Source organism: Pelodiscus sinensis, chromosome 21 (genome assembly GCF_052426305.1).
Source record: "Pelodiscus sinensis isolate ZL-2025 chromosome 21, ASM5242630v1, whole genome shotgun sequence".
NCBI lineage: Eukaryota > Metazoa > Chordata > Testudines > Trionychidae > Pelodiscus > Pelodiscus sinensis.
The window spans coordinates 21829937-21848011 of record NC_143072.1 but is presented as its reverse complement, the minus strand read 5'-3'; the positions used below and the strand labels follow the sequence as shown (position 1 = coordinate 21848011).

At 43.6% G+C, this 18075-nt stretch overlaps 1 protein-coding gene across 9 annotated transcripts in view; it reads right to left on the bottom strand.

Moving 5' to 3' along the window:
• BCAS3 (BCAS3 microtubule associated cell migration factor) overlaps positions 1 to 18075 on the bottom strand; it is a 590230-nt gene that overhangs the window by 37072 nt on the left and 535083 nt on the right. For 6 of the 9 annotated variants that reach the window (XM_075904719.2, XM_075904717.2, XM_075904715.2 and 3 more), the window contains one exon: positions 6781 to 6948. In XM_075904719.2, the coding sequence (XP_075760834.1) occupies positions 6781 to 6948 (168 nt within the window). Of the gene's footprint in view, positions 1 to 3927; positions 6689 to 6733; positions 6949 to 18075 lie in introns of those variants that run through there. The other 3 variants (XM_014581354.4, XM_014581355.4, XM_025179224.3) reach the window with 2 other exon arrangements.

The following is an 18075-nucleotide window of genomic DNA, read 5'->3' as shown; positions in this document are numbered from 1 at the left end:
ATCGGCAGCTCATTTTTGTGGATACGGATGTGGATGCAAATTTTGTATGTAGATCCCTGCAAATGTATGGCTATCTGCTTTATATCCGCGGGTGTCCGCATCTGTGGATATCAGTGTTGATATCTGCGGCTCACTTTTGCAGATACAGATGCGGATCCAGATACAAATTTTGTATCTGTACAGGGCTCTACCTATAGAACTGGATTCCAATGTATGCATGGGGCATGCTTGTCAAGTGGTGTTATCCAGAATAAAATTGCCCTGGGTTCTTTACTTCTCAGGCACACTATGGTCACAGAAGGGAGGGGATGTAATTTACCCCTCTGGAACTTAGTGTACCGAGCTTGAATACAGCACAGAAGTTTGATAATGCACAGTAGAAATACTATTCACTGGGTATACTTCAGGGCACTTCTTTTTAACCACATTGCAGGCCTCACGTGGACGAAATTCCTGTTTTGAGTCAAGAGACAATCACAAAGATCTGGAAGCTTAAGAAATGTGCATTTGAAAAGCCAGCATAAATTAATGAATTTGTAAGTTTTTTGGGGTGGGTGGGTGGGGATTACCTACAGTGGAATTCTTATGTCAAATTTGAGAAGAGATTTCCCTATGGAATGCAGAGTTTCAGAAATGCAAAATATTAGCAATGATCTTAAAAAAAATTCCACATGGAAAGATCCCAGTGGCTGTATCTGAGATATAAACATGGTGACGGACTGAAAAGAAACCTTTTTCAGCAAAAATGGTAATCAACCACCACTGTTTCCTGAGAGGAGTTTAACTAGCACGGGACCCAAATTTACATCTTTTGGGGGGGGGGGGGCGAGGGTTCTGCAGCTTAGCATGCTTATGGCTCTTTTGGAATTAAATGTGTATTGGGGTTGACATCTTATGAACAGCAGACTCCACTCAAGAGAGACACGGGTTGTCTGGATAATTGGATAACAAGGACAAAAGTTTGTTTCCCAATCAAGTCAACTTGCTGTGTGACTAGAGCTATTTGTTAAGCCATATAACTAGTATACGTGCTGACTGATGTGTTATTAGGACTACTGACAAAATAACATTGCTATAGCAGCTCTTCCAAGTAGTAGAATATGTAAGAAACAAAGACTTAAATTAGCTCCTATCTACTGCAAAAATGGACCCTCAGATTATGAGCATGTGTTTCATCTGTACTATTATAGGCATCAATCCTGATTATTATACCACTCCATATGCCGACTATGTCCTGACTGTTAAGGCATTAAAAGAATCTATTTTAAAGTCAGAGATAACTGAACACTTGCTAATGTCTGCCCATCCATTCCATTGCCATTCTTCTGTCCATCCAGCAGTTCTGCGCACAAAACACAGAGCCAGTGTTCCAATTCTGCGCCTGGCGTGTGTATGCGTGTAGGCTGCCGTTCACATACAATTTTGTGTTTTAGTAAAGGTCTTTAAAATGCTTTTAAATGTTGTATCTGCAAAATATTCAAGAAGCATAAGCAAGGATTAAAGCCAGGTATCAATTTAAATCAAAATCAGCCATTTTTAGGATAATTAGAGATGGGGATTATAAATTACGTCGTTTTGGGTCCAACACAGTGCTATATTTGGAGTCAGTAGTAATATAAAAACTAAGGGGGAGGGGAAAAAAGCAAATGTATGATGTTTCTCAACACACATGTCTTTGCTAGAATTTCATCCGTCTGACTGGGCAGACAGGACTTCTAAGAAGTAAGGGCCATGATAAAAGTTTGTGTGTTTTTATAAAAAAGACAAATGGCTAAGTCAGCCGAAGACTGTCAAGATGTGGCTAGCTTTTTGGAAGGGGTTAAAATAATCCTGCTTACTAGGAGCCAACAAGGACACTTCTCTGTTTGATCTGGGGTGATATGCCATCAATTTATCTTTTTTTCCCCCTACTTCCTAACCAGTATATAGCTGCTAACACTTGACTGTGATATGCAGCTGTTTGGCAAATGGCTGGTTGCCAGTCAGTCTGAGAAAAACTACCCCATGTTACTGATGGTGGTTGATTCCCTGGGCAAGTGAATCTTCCACTTCTCAAGAGAGCATGACAGGCTACTTATATGGCCCTCAGGTAATGTGGATCTTATAGAAGGAACAGACTGAATTCTGGTGTTCATCTAGGGTGGGGGTGGGGGTGCACAGGCCTTCAGAATCCATTTTATCTCCTGTATTAAAGCCAACCCTTGTCAGGATTTGAGCCAACAATCTTAAGAAGAAAATGTGGCACTGACTAGACAGAGCCTTAGGATAAGTACAAAAGGGTAGGGAGCATAACAGCAAACAACCACAACAACAGGGCAGACAGCTAATATGCGTGCAACTCACAGTTGAGGTAATGCCAGTGTTGCTATCTACTACCCTGTGTTTTTGTGTGGCACACATTTTACACTGTAGAAAGATTACTGGTCATTTCTTTTGCTGTTGTATATACCCTGGATTCTGCAATGTCCACTCCACCTCATCTGATGAAGTGGGTTTTACTTAGTATATTCGTTAATCTCTAAGGTGCTATAGGACTGCTTGTTGTGTTTAAAGTTACAGACTAACATGGCTATTCCTCTGAGACTTTTTACTATATGAAAGATGTTTGTGCATGGGGGAAAAAAGAAGAGAGCATTTAGGGTTTTTTGGTTAGACTTTTACTTCAGCGATTGCTTTCCTCTGAAAATTGTTCATCTTTGTTTTCACTTTTATAAATTTTCTACATTCTTGTTGTTTAACCCCCACCCCCAATGAAACAGATGCCTGTTGCAGTGAATGGGATTGCATTTGTGAAACAGAAAGGAAAACACAGCACTATGTTTCTTTCTTATTTTTTGATTTATAATCTGCAGCCACCAGAGTCTCTGGGTGCATTTACAAATATTTGAAGAACAGACATCAGTTTCTGAAGGGGAAATTCTAACTTCTTTGAGGGAATTACCTGTAACAACAAAGCAATCCTGTTTCCAGAATAGAGGTTTTCTAATACTAGATGGATTTTTCTAAAAACTCTTTCCAGGTACTGGATCCAGAGCTCTTGCAGCTCCTATTAATGCTAATAGGCTAGATCCTGGAATATGACTGAGGCCATGTCTTCACTTTGGAGAAGATCTACGCTGCTGCGATTGATCTTCCAGCGTTCGATTTAGCTGGTCTAGTAAAGACCCACTAAATCAAATTCAAAGGGTGTCCCCGTTGGCAGTCGGTACTCCTGCTCCAGTGAGGAATAAGGGAAGCCAACTGGAGTGTCCGTCTGTGGAGAAGATGGGGAAACTCAACCTCTCGCTGTGTGGACGGCGATTTAAGATACGTCTGCTCCAGCTATGTAATTCATATAGCTGGAGTTGTGTATCTTGATTCGACTTCCCCCTTTAGCGTATACTTGGCCTGAGCCAGAAAAAATGCAGGGCAAGGAGGTGTGTAGAAAAGTGGCTTGAGGCATACCTCTTCTTGACTCCCTTGGGGTATGTCTACACTACCCCGCTAGTTCGAACTAGCGGGGTAATGTATGCATACCGCACTTGCTAATGAAGCCCGGGATTTGAATTTCCCGGGCTTCATTAGCATAAGCGGGGAGCCGCCATTTTTAAATCCCCGCTGCTTCGAACCCCGTGTAGCGCGGCTACACGGGGCTCGAACTAGGTAGTTCGGACTAGGGTGCCTATTCCGAACTACCGGTACTCCTCGTTTCACGTGAAACGAGGAGTACCGGTAGTTCGGAATAGGCACCCTAGTCCGAACTACCTAGTTCGAGCCCCGTGTAGCCGCGCTACACGGGGTTCGAAGCAGCGGGGATTTAAAAATGGCGGCTCCCCGCTTATGCTAATGAAGCCCGGGAAATTCAAATCCCGGGCTTCATTAGCAAGTGCGGTATGCATACATTACCCTCCTAGTTCGAACTAGGAGGGTAGTGTAGACATACCCTTGGTCCTGCCAGAGCTTGTAGGCTATCTACTACATATTTGAGAGAGTTTGTCTGTCTGTCTGTTCAAGAACTCCTAAACAGTAAGAGCTAGAACCACCAAATTCGGTATACAGCTTCCTCTTATAACTTAAAGGTGAGAGTTTGGTTCTGCTGGGAAAATGGGATGTGCCTGGAATGGGATTGGTTCTCACAAAACCATACAGAAGAGAGACAGAATCATCAGGCAGATAGATGAAAGAAGTTTGCTGATGGCATGCCCCCTCAATCCAGGACTGCCCCAGCCCCGAGCCCCCCACTTCCCAGGCACTCTTTAGGGAGGGTGATTTTTACAGGAACTTTGCTGGCTGTTCCCCTTTGTCAGGGCGTGAGGGGAAAGTGCACAGTTGGCTGCATTCCTCACTCTGGCTGGAGAGCGCAGGGGGGCAGATGAACTTGGACTTATCTTCCCGGCTGTGCCTGCTGGAGCTGTAGCGGCCAAGGAGAGGCGCGTCTCACCTGCCCCCAAGCTGCAGTTCTCTGTCCCTGGGGCAGCCTGCACACTGAACCCCTCCTCCCCAGCCCCACCTCACAGCAATGATTTAAACAAAGCCTGGACATTTTCATTTTCTTTTCCAACCCCCCCCCCCCAAAATGAATCAAGGCAAGGACTTAAGCGGTGGGCGAAGGATGGGCAGAGTGCAAGGGTTCCCCCATTTTCTCTGGACAGCTCTCCTTTTCCCTGCTCTGTGGCAGCAGGAAGATTGAGCGGCGGAAGAGCTGATCACCCCTAACAGCTCCTCCTTAAACTGGGACGGATCTTCCTCAGGCTGCTTAAAGCAACTTTTGGGCCACATCACATAGGCAGTGTGGTGCAAAGCAGCCATGCAGAAGGGCCAAGACCAAGATTTGTAAGGGCACCTAAGATCTGTGTAAGCTTTCGCTGAAGGAAAAGAGCCAGCTCCCACTAAGTGCTGTGTCACTACGCACTTAACCCAGCCTCTCCCGATTGCTTTAGCTGTCACAGCTGGTATCATGCTACAACATCCACTCCCCTTTGAGAAGGTTGTAAATTGCTCAGGCTGGGAAGACGTCGGCCCATTGCTTTATCAGGAGAATGCCCTTCCAAAGCGCACTGTAGCTGGTATCGATACGTCCCAAAATAAATAAAGTGCTTGCAGAGTGTTTTCCATTTTTACAGCACTTGGCAAATGTTAGAGGATTCAGCTCCACAGCAAGCCTGTGAAGTATTATTACCCTTATCTTACAGAGGAAGGAATTGAGGCCAGGTCAACACTGGCGGAGAAAATCGATGCAAGAGACACAATTCCAGCTATGTGAATTGAGTAGCTGGCATCAACGTACCTTGCATTGATTTTTGGGGCGGCTCCACAGCGGGAGGTCAACAGGGGAAATGCTTCTGTCAAATTCCCTTACTCCTCACAACAGTTAGGAGTACCAGCACTGATGGGGGAGGGAGCACCCTCAGCATTTGATTCAGCGGGTCTTCACTAGACCTGCTAAATTGAACCCTAGTGGATCGATCACCAGTGTGTCACTCCTCCAGCAAGTGGAGATGTGGCCTTAACCAAAGAGATATTAGGCAACTTGCCTCAGGCAGCAACAGGACTAAGTACAAGAGCTGGAATTGGAACCTAGACCTGGTGTTTAGCTCACCCACTTTCTATGAACTGTCAATCTTCAACCATCACTTAATTCCATCTTCATTCATAAGCAATGGACACAGACCAAGGGGCTCAAAGTTTACCAGTGCGGGATGTAAAGGTTGCTTCTGGACCAAGCAAACAGCCATTTTATATTTATTTGAAGTGACATGTCTAGACATTCCCATTCCCAGACAGTGGGAACTGGCAGGCTGGTGTTGAGGTTGGAGTATCTTGTGTCCCTCAGCAGTGACTCTGCAGCAAATTAAAGGCCAGCACAGATAGGAGTCCTGTTTAGGGATTAAAACGAGGATAGTGGAATGGGAAACCCTCAGGAATACATAGGGGACAAAGCAGAAAGAGAAAAGACAGTTTCAAACCGACAATGCCTTACATAATGTCAATATGGCATGTTCAGATGTTTCTGCTAGAGCTCGTTCTTTTTTTCTTCCCAGGCACCTCGCCAAAATGAGGCCACGGTGACAAATGATCTGGTATTAGAAGCTACCACCGATATGAGCGGCTGGTCACAACACAAACAGCGCACAGATCATAGACAGCTACGTCCTTTTACTAGTGGGTATTTGTAAAACAATTCCGAATTAACAAGAGAAATAAAACCCACAATTACTCTGAGCACCGGCATTTCTGAGCAATTCCCGTCCCTACAGCCGCTGTGAGCAGCGTAATCTCTGAAGTGCCATTCCATTTATGTAAATACACTCTATAATTTATCAATATAATGGATAGTGATGAAGATGGATTAATTTGGATTACAGAACCAGCACTTTAGAGTGGCTTTATGGCGAAGAGATAATTACATAGACAGAACGTAATTTGAATGTTGTTTTGATCATTGTCTGCATGAGCTGCCGTTTGCAGGAAGCATCTGATGTTCGTGGGGCTCAACTCTTTGAGTCCACATCACCAGAGCAGTACCAAAAAAAAAAAAAAAAAAAAAATCTAAAATGTGACTATTTCCTTTAGAGTCGTTTTGGGGATTGCAAGATTCTGGAGTTCTGTCATCTGCCAATATTTTCTTCCTATTAAAGGCTGCTTCTAGGGTTGGGGGAAAACTCTCTCCCAAGCCACGTAATCTCAGAGGTGTCAGGTGTGGGGGGTGCTGAGAAAAAGGGAAGCAAAATGTTAACGAGTTAAAAAAAATCACCATTGGGTGAGGTGTATGTGATCTCTGATCACACTTCTTCTTTGTACCTGTTCCTGATCCCACTATGTCCCTGCCGGGTGACTCGGACATTGCATCGGCCAGCCGTTCCCGAAGACCCTCTTCAGTGTGTTCAATGGAAGACATGTGACGGAGTCCAAAGCTTTCAGGCCAGCTCCCACAGACTTCTAGCAGAGTCACGCTCCGATCAAAGTTACCTTTAAACAAACAAATGGAAAATGCTTGGTGACGAGTGTAGACACCAGAATTCATTTACCTCCATGCCCATAACATACTAACATTGTACTAATTCACACAAAAGGAAGAACTGTTTGGATTCTGAGATCACAATGTATCTGAATGCCACATTTTGGCACAGTAATTAAAACGGTGAAGTTAAACTAAACACAGCATTACAGGAATGGGTAGTTACAGGCTCAACTAATATCCTTCTTCAATCATTTAAAAGCAATACTGTCATGGTAAAAATCCCGGACCTGGTTCTGTTCTCACACTAGGGTAAAACAGCAGTAATTGCAAAAAACCGAATGTAATTACACTGGTATAAAGGCAGTTTAAGGGTGCATCTACACAGCACCCGAAATGCAAAATAAGATACGCAATTTACGCTATGCAAATTATGTAGCTTATTTCGAGTCTATTTCAAAATAGCTTATTTTGTCATTTGGCGCTGTCTACACAGTGCCAAATTCTGAAATAAAGCGCTATTTCGAGCCATCCCTTACTCCGCGTAGAATGAAGTTTACAGGGAAGGCGAAATAGCATATCCGCTATATTTCGAAATAGCGGACACGTTCAAAAGATACGGGGGAAGCTATTTCAGGATACTTCCGGTATCTCGAATTAACTTTGCTGTGTAGACATACCCTAAATGAGCATTTTTTTTTTAAATTTGAGTCTAGGTCACCAATAACATCCTAGACAATTAAAAATGATTTTTTTTTACTTTGTATTTGTTGAACTTTTTGCATTCCTCTTATCTTGGGCAATGCAAATAGACTGGTCATTTCCTCTTTTGCTAAACAGTCACAATTCCTTGTCCATTTCATTTTCTCGTGCGCCAGCACAATGTTGTGAGATGTGGGCTTTGATCACAGCTCCTGAGGGTGGAGTGCAATGCGAATTCTATTTTTAAAAAAAGGTTTCTAGGGGAATGCAAAAAGCATTTTGGCTGATCTGAGTTCCTGTGCGAGTGTGCGCCTACAAAAATGACACTGTAAGCCAAACAGATCTACGCAGCACCCCTTTCATCCGGGAGGCAATACTGGAGTTGCTGGCCGATGTGACAGAGTGCAACGTTACAGTCTCCAGAAAAGATAGTTAAACTAATTCCTTAACTTGCAGTTGTTTCCTAATTCAAAATAGTACACGATGTTCTGGGGAATGCAAAGATTAGAGTCTGACTCCAAGATCACTTCAAAGTACAAATTAAACCGATTCTCCTTTATTATACAGCAAGTCTTCTGTGCGGGCTTACTTTAAATCATTCCCACTTGGAACGAGATTACAGTTATGCTTAGTTGCTTCGAGCACATACCATTGACTCAACTATTAGGAAACTGAACATGCAACATTTATTGTGCCTGGTTTCTGCCAGCCCGTGGAGGAGAAAAAAAAATGCAAATGCCAGTGTTTCTCAAAGTTAAAAGTACATGAAACACGTCCTTGTTATCAGGCCTTTGGTTTTCCCCTTTGATCAGCCGTCAGAAACTATCTACACTTGTACACTGTGACTGTGCAGCTTCATGGCACACTCTCGGCCAATGACAGGTGGTAATAGAAAGGGTGAGAGACCAAGCCCCGCGGCAGGCGTCCCTTCCTCTGATAACGTCCAAAGTACTGGGTGATAACCGTTAGTAAACACTCGGGGAGCCAGTTAATCCATACATCAGCAAAGAGGGGCAGATAATTTTGAACTCTAATAGCACGGACCAAAGCCCAGAGGATGGCATGCAGGGATTTATATGGGTTACAGTGGTGACTTCTGGCTCCTGAATTTCATCAGCGCATACAACTTTGATTTATCCCGGGGTCTGGCCATGGAGTAGATTCCTGGCACTAGAAAACCGTCAACAGGCTGAGGGACCTCGCCAGAAGGGGAGCACGGCTCTGGCGTGACACATGCACTTGAACTTTGGATGAATCCCAGGTTCAATCTATAGGAAGGACGACCGAAGAGTTCAGCTTTTTAATGGGCCTTTGGAGTTATTGGGCTGCTCCAGGCATTTAGTTTGTTTTTTAAAGCCAATAAAGGCTCTTTGGAGAAACTGCAGTGAGGCGGGAGAAGTCAGGTCTGTGCCTCACTTTTCTGCTGCCAGCTTCCCTAACTGTATACGATATAGCAAGATTTGGCTTAAAAAAAACAACAAAAAACAGAACACTTCTCTTTTCAGAATATTTTTATGTTGCTTCATGCGGCCAGATCTTGAGACTCTCACTCTGCTCCAACTCTGTCACTCCCCCACTGACTTAAATAACTTTTGTTAGGGCCATGTAAATACCTGGATAATCATTATGGGACTTTTATTACTGAATGCAAAAATAATATGGTACTGGGGTGACTTTCAGCAACTCCCACAGGCTTTCCCCAGTGAGCTGGAGAATGATAATGAGAGATCTTTGCTTTATTAGTGTCAGCTCTTATTCTCAAAGCAAGAAGCGAAACAATTTCTGCCCCTCTACACTGACACATGAATAATAAAGCAAATGGTTTTGCAATGCCCAGACGACTGCACACACGCACACGCAGAAACTTCACAGAGCGCTCCTTGCTCGTTCCAGAGATGCTTGGATGAGAGCAAAGGAGACAAGTGTAGCATTTCCTCCACAATCCGGGCCCGAGAGCTGCCAAAAGTTCTTAGCTGCCAACGTGTGAGGTGCAAGTGTTAATGTAAATGCAGGTTACAGGGATTAACTGCATCCAACGCTTTCTTGTAAAGTAAACTGGAAGGCTTGTGACGCTCCCGTGTTATCTTTTCCTCCCTTTTTCACTCCTTTTCCACATTACGTGCCCATGTCTGGTAATAAATTTCATGTCAGGGTACAATTCACCTACCACAGCTCTAGGCCCAAACTCAATTATCAGTCTGCCTTTGAATAGCCCCGAGTGGAGGTTCAAAGGGGCTTTCTGGCTCCTTGCCAGAGGAGGCGGTGAAGGCTAGGACTATAACAGAGTTTAAAGAGAAGCTAGATAATTTCATGGAGGTTAGGTCCATAAAAGGCTATTAGCCAGGGGATAGAAATGGTATCCCTGGCCTCTGTTTGTCAGAGGCTGGAGAAGGATGGCAGGAGACAAATCACTTGATCATTGTCTTCGGTCCACCCTCTCTGGGGCCACTGTCGGCAGACAGGCTACTGGGCTAGATGGACCTTTGGTCTGACCCAGTACGGCCGTTCTTATGTTTCTGCTGGGAGAGAATCTCTCCCTCGTGTATTAGACTCCACCAATGTATTTTTTTACTTTAGTATATGACACTGATTTATTAAACTGGTTGCACACCAGAGCAATGCACAAATATACTGCAAAGGGCAAACAGGACTACAGAGTGTGTGAGAGTCTCAGATATTCATAATCTCATACCAAAATATAATCCATCCATCCATCTTCATCCATCCATTTATATTAACATAGCGTCAATCCCTGTATTGTCTAGGTGCCATAATGGAAGGTGGAGTCAAGATGGGCATAACTGCTACCATTTATACAAATGACTCTCCCTGACCCACGGAGGAACAAATAAAATGGAACCTAACCCCCAACCACCCAGAATATTTTGTACTCTTAAAACAAAATTACCAGTTTTGCCTGCCTTCCCGCTAAAAAGTTGCTCCTCAATTTCCTTAGGAAGATTAAGATTAGTTGCCATATATCTTCACACATTCATAGAAGCATAGAATCATAGAACACTAAAACTGGAAGGGACCTTGAGAGGTCATTGAGTCTAGTCCCCTGCCCTCACGGCAGGACCAAGCTCCTTCTAGACCATCCTGTTGCAAAAAAAGCAAATATGATTCTAGGTTGTATCAACAGGTGTGTTGTAAGCAAAACTCGTGAAGTCATTCTGCCGCTCTACTCTGCACTAGTTAGGCCTCAGCTGGAGTACTGTGTCCAGTTCTGGGCGCCACATTTCAAGAAAGATGTGGAGAAATTGGAAAGGGTACAGAGAAGAGCTACAAGAATGATTAAAGGTCTAGAGAACATGACATATGAAGCCAGGCTTCATGAACTGGGCTTGTTTAGTTTGGAAAAAAGAAGATTAAGGGGGGGCATGATAGCGGTTTTCAAATATCTAAAAGGGTGTCACAAGGAGGAAGGAGAAAATTTGTTCCTCTTGGTTTCTGAGGACAGGACAAGGAGTAATGGGCTTAAAGTGCAGCAAGGGAGGTTTAGATTGGACATTAGGAAAAAATTCCTAACTGTCAGGGTGGTCAAATATTGGAATAAATTGCCAAGGGAGGTGGTGGAATCTCCCTCTCTGGAGATATTTAAGAACAGGTTAGATAGACATCTGTCAGGGATGGTGTAGACGGAGCTTGGTCCTGCCTTGAGGGCGGGGGGCTGGACTCGATGACCTCTCGAGGTCCCTTCCAGTCCTATAATTCTATGATTCTATCCCCGATAGATGTCTATCTAGTCTGCTCTTAAATATCTCCAGATATGGAGATTCCATAACCTCCCTAGGCAATTTATTCCAGCGTTTACAAACCCTAATAGTTAGAAAGTTTTTCCTAATGTTCAACCGAAGACTCCCCTGCTGCAGTTTAAGCCCATTGCTTCTTGCCTTATCCTCAGAGGCCAAGGAGAACAATTTTTCTCCCTCCTCCTTGTGACACCCTTTTAGATTCCTTGCCATTGGATCAGTAGCCAATAATCTTATCAGAGGGAAATAATTCTCCAACTGCAGATTTAAGACCGGAATATTTTTACACTTTGGACAAGAGCTTTGTAAAGTGTATGGAATTGCTGAAGGGCTGGCTATTTCCAAAGGGTTTTTTGCCTTTTGCACACCATTATTAGTGTGTCAACAGAGCCCACGGTATTCTATATAAATTGGCACCACCATTACTATTTATGAAATTGTTTTATTTTTACATTTTACTGTTTGTATCAATGTTCTCATTCCAATATTTGTATCAGAAGTTCCAGGTTTTGAGTAGCTAGCTCATCACATTTCTCATCATTGGGCAGGCTGTGGCGTCAGAGTAAATCTTAAAACATTATTCTGCACTCAAAATCCACATAATAAAGCCAGAAGTTTGGCGATACTGATAAGGTTCGGGAAAGCCTGGTGCCAGTTAAATGGATTACAAAACGTTTGACAGAGAGCAGACTCTGAAGGGTGTGTTCATTGACAAACTGTTGAAATCTTATTGACAGCCACAAAAATAAGACCATGATGTGTGAAATCCAGCTTTGCTGCTGTATTAATCTACTTTCTCTGTTGGTGAACGAGCATCCGTCTAGATGGAGAGGTTAAGTTAGGAACAGTCCAAGAGAGAAGCAAAATTTTGCCCACAAAAGATTAGGGGTGGTCTCTCCGAAGCACAGACTGAACCTCTCTAGTCCAGCACTCTCTGGTCTGGCAACATCCATGGTCCAGCATGATTTTAGTTAACCGGATGTCCACTTATCATGGGTGTGGCTAAATTTCCCACGGTCCCATAAAGTTTGTTTACAGCCACCAGTCCTGGCTCTCAGTGTTCTGTGCTGTTATTTAGCTCTAACTAACCTCTACATGTTTTCTAAAAGTCCCGTAAGCAGTGGAAGTGTTGGTCATACTGCTAGACATGGTGCGGCAGATTCTCTGGTTTGAACTAAAGAGGGTGCCGGACTAAAGAGGTTCAATCTGTAAATGGCAAAACTCCCATCCCGGTCAATGGAGTCAGAATTTCACCTTGTGGCCAGATACCTTTGACACAAACAGCAAGTTCACCTCTCTCTTCGTATACTGAAATTGAGTTCATACCAAACCCCTTCCATACATCCGTAGCTTTATTAAACAAAGAAAAGCAAGTTATAAAAATTATACTTTATTTAGAGACTATTATTGCTATTTTACAAATCTGATGGAACTTTATAAAAAAAACTGTTTCCAAGAGTGATTCTCAGTAGCATCAAAAAAAGAAGGTAGGTAAATGTTGCAGCTAAATAGCTACATTTGAATATCAATATTCTCCACCATTTCACCTTTGGTCCATCGTCAATAAGAATGCTTTGTTTGGCAATTCTAGTAAATTTATCTTGGCAATGTCCAAAAACACTATGTAGGAATTCTGCCCCCAGTGAGGCACATGCAACTCTGACTGATTCCAGTGTATAGTAGGGATGTTAGATATAGTGTAATCGAATAGTTGTGTAACCGGGGGCAGGCCTGGCAGCCAGTGCGCTCCAGCCCCACTCCCAGGGAACCCCCTGCCATCCTGTGCTGCTGCCTCTACATCAGAGGGAGAAAGGGGGAAAAGCATGTCAACAACAGGATCAACCAATTAGCCCAGCCGATGACCCCTTAACACATAGGTAGCTGAAGTTCTCTGGGAACTTTCATTCAATATGCAGCAGCAGTCAAAAAAGCAAAGAGAATGTTAGGAATCATTTAAAAAGCAATAGAGAATGAGACAAAGAATATTTTACTGCCCATATATAACTCCATGGTGCACCCACATTTTGAATACTGCATGCAGATGTAGTCGCCTCATCTCAAAAAAAGATATCCCGCACTGGAAATAGTTCAGAAAAGGACAACAAAAATTATTAGAGGTATGGAATGGTTGCCATATGAGGAAAGATTAATAAGATGGGGACTTTTTAGCTTGGAAAAGAGACAGCTAAGGAGGGATATGATAGAGGTGTATAAAATCATGACTCGTGTGGAGAAAGTAGATAAGGAAGTGCTATTTACCCCTCATAACACAAGAACTAGGGGTCATCAAATGAAATGAACAGCAGCAGGTTTAAAACAAACCTGTGGAACTCCTTGCCAGAGGATGTTGTGAAGGCCAGGACTTTAACAGGGTTCAAAAAAGAACTAGATACATTCATGGTGGTTAGATCCATCAACAGCCAGTAGCCAGGAAGGGCAGAAATGGTGTCCTAGGCCTCTGTTTGTCAGAAGCTGGGAATGGGTGACAAGGGGTGAATCACTTGATGATTCTCAGCTCTGTTAATTCCCTCTGGGGCACCTGGAAGTGACAGGATACTGGGCTAGATGGACTTTTGGTCTGACCCAGTATGGCTGTTCTTCTGTTCTTAGGTACCTATGAAGATAATTTTCTTCTGCAGGCTTAATTTTCTAGCCCCGGGGCAGGAGGGATAAGGGGCACCTTGACAGTAAGGTGGTGGGGCAGGTTCCCGTGTGGCCTAGGGCATCGGGCGCTCGTGGGACAGGGTCATGGGTTCTAGTCCCACCTCCCCCTGGTCGGGTCGGGACGGCCAAAACAGGTCAGCCCTGGGGCAGGAGGGATATATTAGTTTTTACCTTTGTGTAACTCTACTGATGCGGAGCTTATACAGTACTTACTCCTTATTTATGCTAGTGCAAGTGAAATCAGAACTAGACACTCTGTCTTTTCTCTCCAACTATTAACAACCTGAGTTTTTCTTATTATTCAAACTAAATCATCTTGCTCATACTGCATTGTTTTTTCTTTAATATTATAATTGTTCCAGGCTTTTAACAGAAAAGAATTCCAAATCCTTGGAAACCATCTTTATTTTCACAGTTAGCAACAACTAAGAAAATCAGGCCAGCTTATTTTCTTCTCTGAAAAACACACCTGGTGCTTAAGAAAATGTTTAAAAATATTTGAATGTCTCGAGTATGTTATTTTTCTAAGTCAAAATTGCTAAGCTATATCTTTCACCATGGCCCTTTAACTCGAAAGCCAGGGGAATTTTTTTTTCATTAAACTCCTAGGATGGCTTTGGTTAAAATATGAAATCAAGTAGCTCCATTTCCTGTCTTCTGAGGAGCAGTAAATCAAAAATAATACGTGATCCAAAAATATAGTAACGGTTCCATTAAACGGTTTGACAGTTCTGAGCCTCACCTTGCATATTGCAACACACACATGAGAAAAAATAACAGAGTAAATAGGAAAGGAAATGACCCACCAATTTTAATCAAGAAAAGATGCTTCCCTCCCATGAAAGAGACATGAGTTTGACTCTACTGGAGATGGCAAAGTCTGGAAGTGTTATTGAAGACCGTCCCTGAGGGAGAGGAAGTGCTTTGCATCAGTGCACTGCTACCTTCTCTGGTTGATTAAGCAGCCTGGATGGGCTTTGAAGCCAGTCCCGACCCATTCTGGACCGGAAATATTGGTGACCACAATGTAAGCATCAATAGCATGTCTGTAAAACTGAGTTACTGGAGAGAACCTCACGGGGGTGGATGGAAATTCCCTTCCCGAAATAAAGAGGCAAATTATAACATTTAAATAGCAATGCCTGAACTTTCCTATCATGTTTGCCAATTCACTTCCATGCTATAACTCTGCTACTCCATTGCCAGAAAGCAGCAGCATTTCGTTTTCGCTTGAACAGGGACCTGTCCAAATTCCACTGTTAACCGTGGCGGAAACAGAGCCTTCCCCAACCGGCTGTATATTTGACTTTTATATGCGTCTCCATGCTCAGCTGCATGCGATGTGAATTCTATCTGCAGTACGGCTCACATATTTCTTTCTAATTCATATGTGGTATGTGCGCGTCTACTTGTTTTCTGACAGACTTCAGAAACCATTCGCCCTTTGTATGGTTTTAATAACTCAAGGCTCAAGTGTTAATGATCAGCTCTGGAAATGGTTGCATGGACATTACCAAGGTAAGTGCCTTTCCCCATTCTCTTTCCCTCCCTCATACTTTCTCACTCCAAAATTATTCACAATAGTGCTGTAAACAGGACATGACTCACCCTTATTGCATTCCATCTGTACATTTCATTAATGTATACTTCACTGTCTAGGGGCCCAATCCTATTGGGTGCTGGGCACCTCCAATCCTTTTGAAATCCTGGGAGACCTTGACTGTGCGGGTGCCTAGGTTCCTTTTCAGCAGACTGTGCTGTCACAGAGGAGAATGCTTTTTATTTCATTTGAAGCAAGAGAAAAACAGTTATGAAAGGGGATGGGAGTGTTCTGAAGTAAAATCAGGCCTCCCTTGATGGCACAGAGGGGCTCTAACACTGCAGGAACAGTGATTTCATTGGTGAGGAGGAGGAACAGGTTAAGCTGGGGCAGCACATATGGATTTGTGTACACAGTGCTTCAGAGACCATGTGCTTCCATTGTTTAAAACACCCCCCTCAAGGGAGAGTCCAGGGCTAAGGCTATTCAAGACCTCATACAAGAGCAGGGGCTATGTTGTAAAGTCTGTTGATATTTCGGTTGTGTCTCGCCTTCCTCTGAAAGAGAATCCTGATCTTTTCCAGCCATGGGCGGAATAATTTTGTTATGTGCACCGAGGCCTGTGCACCACCCGTCAAAACAAAAACCTAGCAGTGGGCACTCTGCTGATCAGCTGGGTGGCACTGGTATCTCTCCTCAGCAGCTGCTTACAGGGAACACTGATTGCACGACTCAAAGCCCATTTACTCAACCTTTGTGAAAGGGGTTAAGGATCTGGTCGGAGACAAGTGTTGCAGATGGTTTGGAACATTAGTCTGGGAAATAACCAGATATCCCAGAGATTGTTCCAGCTCTCAAATGAGAGTGAAATTTCAATTCTCAGAGCTGAAGATACTTTTATACTAAAGATACTTCTATAAAATACTTACAGTTTTTCAAGGACAAACACACAGAGAAGAAAAAATGTAAACACTGTAGTAAAATGCATAATAAAACCTCTGCCGTTTGTTAATTTTGCTCTTGATTGCCCAGCCTATCAGCAGCCCAGACGCTGAAATGCTTTACCATTTTTTTACATCCCCCCGCCCTGTTCATTTAAAAATAGTTTCCTGCATGTTATATGAATAAGCAAAATCCAAGGTTCTAAATCCGGGAGAACTTTGAAGTATGAAACCCAGGGTCTATGAGAACTATGTTTTCATTAATCAAAGTAGATGTTTCTAAAGCCATCAGATTTATCATGACTGGATTTCATATGTGAAACCCAATATACACACAGACATACACTGCTTGTCCTTTTGGATTAGTTTTGACCTTTTACTCTCCTTTCCAAAGGATCTGGATTTCCTCAGAGGAAGGCGGCCCTGCTTTACCACACTCTCCGCCAAAGGAGCCTTGACAAAGTACGTTTTCATCTGGCAGATTTTTATGTCTGAGTATGAGTTTGGGTGAAGGTCAAAATATAAAGGAGTGAGTGTATTTATTAAAAGCCGCCTTCGCCTCGAATGCTCTCTGCAGCTCTGCTCCACGCCATTGGAAGAGCAGTTTCACACCAGACTGGTGGTAATACCACCTAGTTACCAACTGAGGGACCCATGTGTTGTTGCACAGGACACCTTGGTTTGTGAAAGCTGAGCAAAGCCACACAGCTACAGACTCAACGGCTCTTCCAGCAACCTAAGCGATTCTTCCCTGAGGTGTGTCTACTCCTCCCTTATCTAAGCTGGAAAACTAGGGTTAGGACAATGATACAGTTAAACAACTTAAAGCATGTAAATGCGGCAATCTGGACCATGGGTTGTCAGGGGAGACTGACTTCAGGTCTTCCGATCCAAAAGTACAGGCATCTTCTGCATTGCCTACCAGAGTAATTCCATGAGGTAGTAGCAGTAGTAGGCTCTGACTTTTGTGTACATGGAGCAGCAGCACTCACTAGAAGGAGCTAACCCAAACCAACAGGCATGAGGGAACGTTTCCTTAGCACCAGAAGGGTCCACCAGGGTCAGCGAGTGCACAACATGCTGGTGCACTTGTGAAATTGCACACCTCTTGTGCACATTGCTATTCCACGTGCACAAGCCCTTTCTCGCTATATGCCCCAGCCGTGAGAGGGGAACAAGAAATACTTACGGAGCACGAGCTAAAAATAAGGCTGTGCTGGCTGATGCACGGCAGCCTATATTTTCCGTTCAGGTGGATTTCAGTCCTTTATTTATTTTTGGTTAAAGGTTAGAGCAGGGCTACTCCGCTTTGGATGCCCCAGGGGCCACAATGATACTCACTAAAGATGTTAAAATGTGGTTAATTTACTAGTCGAGTAGTCGATGGAATTTCCATCGACTACTCGACTAGTCAATAGGCACTGCCACATTCCTCCTTTGAAATGTACAAGAGTCCCCAGCTGACCCCAGGTTCCGTGTTGTGCTGCCGATTTGAAATGCCATGCAGAGCCCAAGGTCAGCAGGGGACTCCCCAGCTGA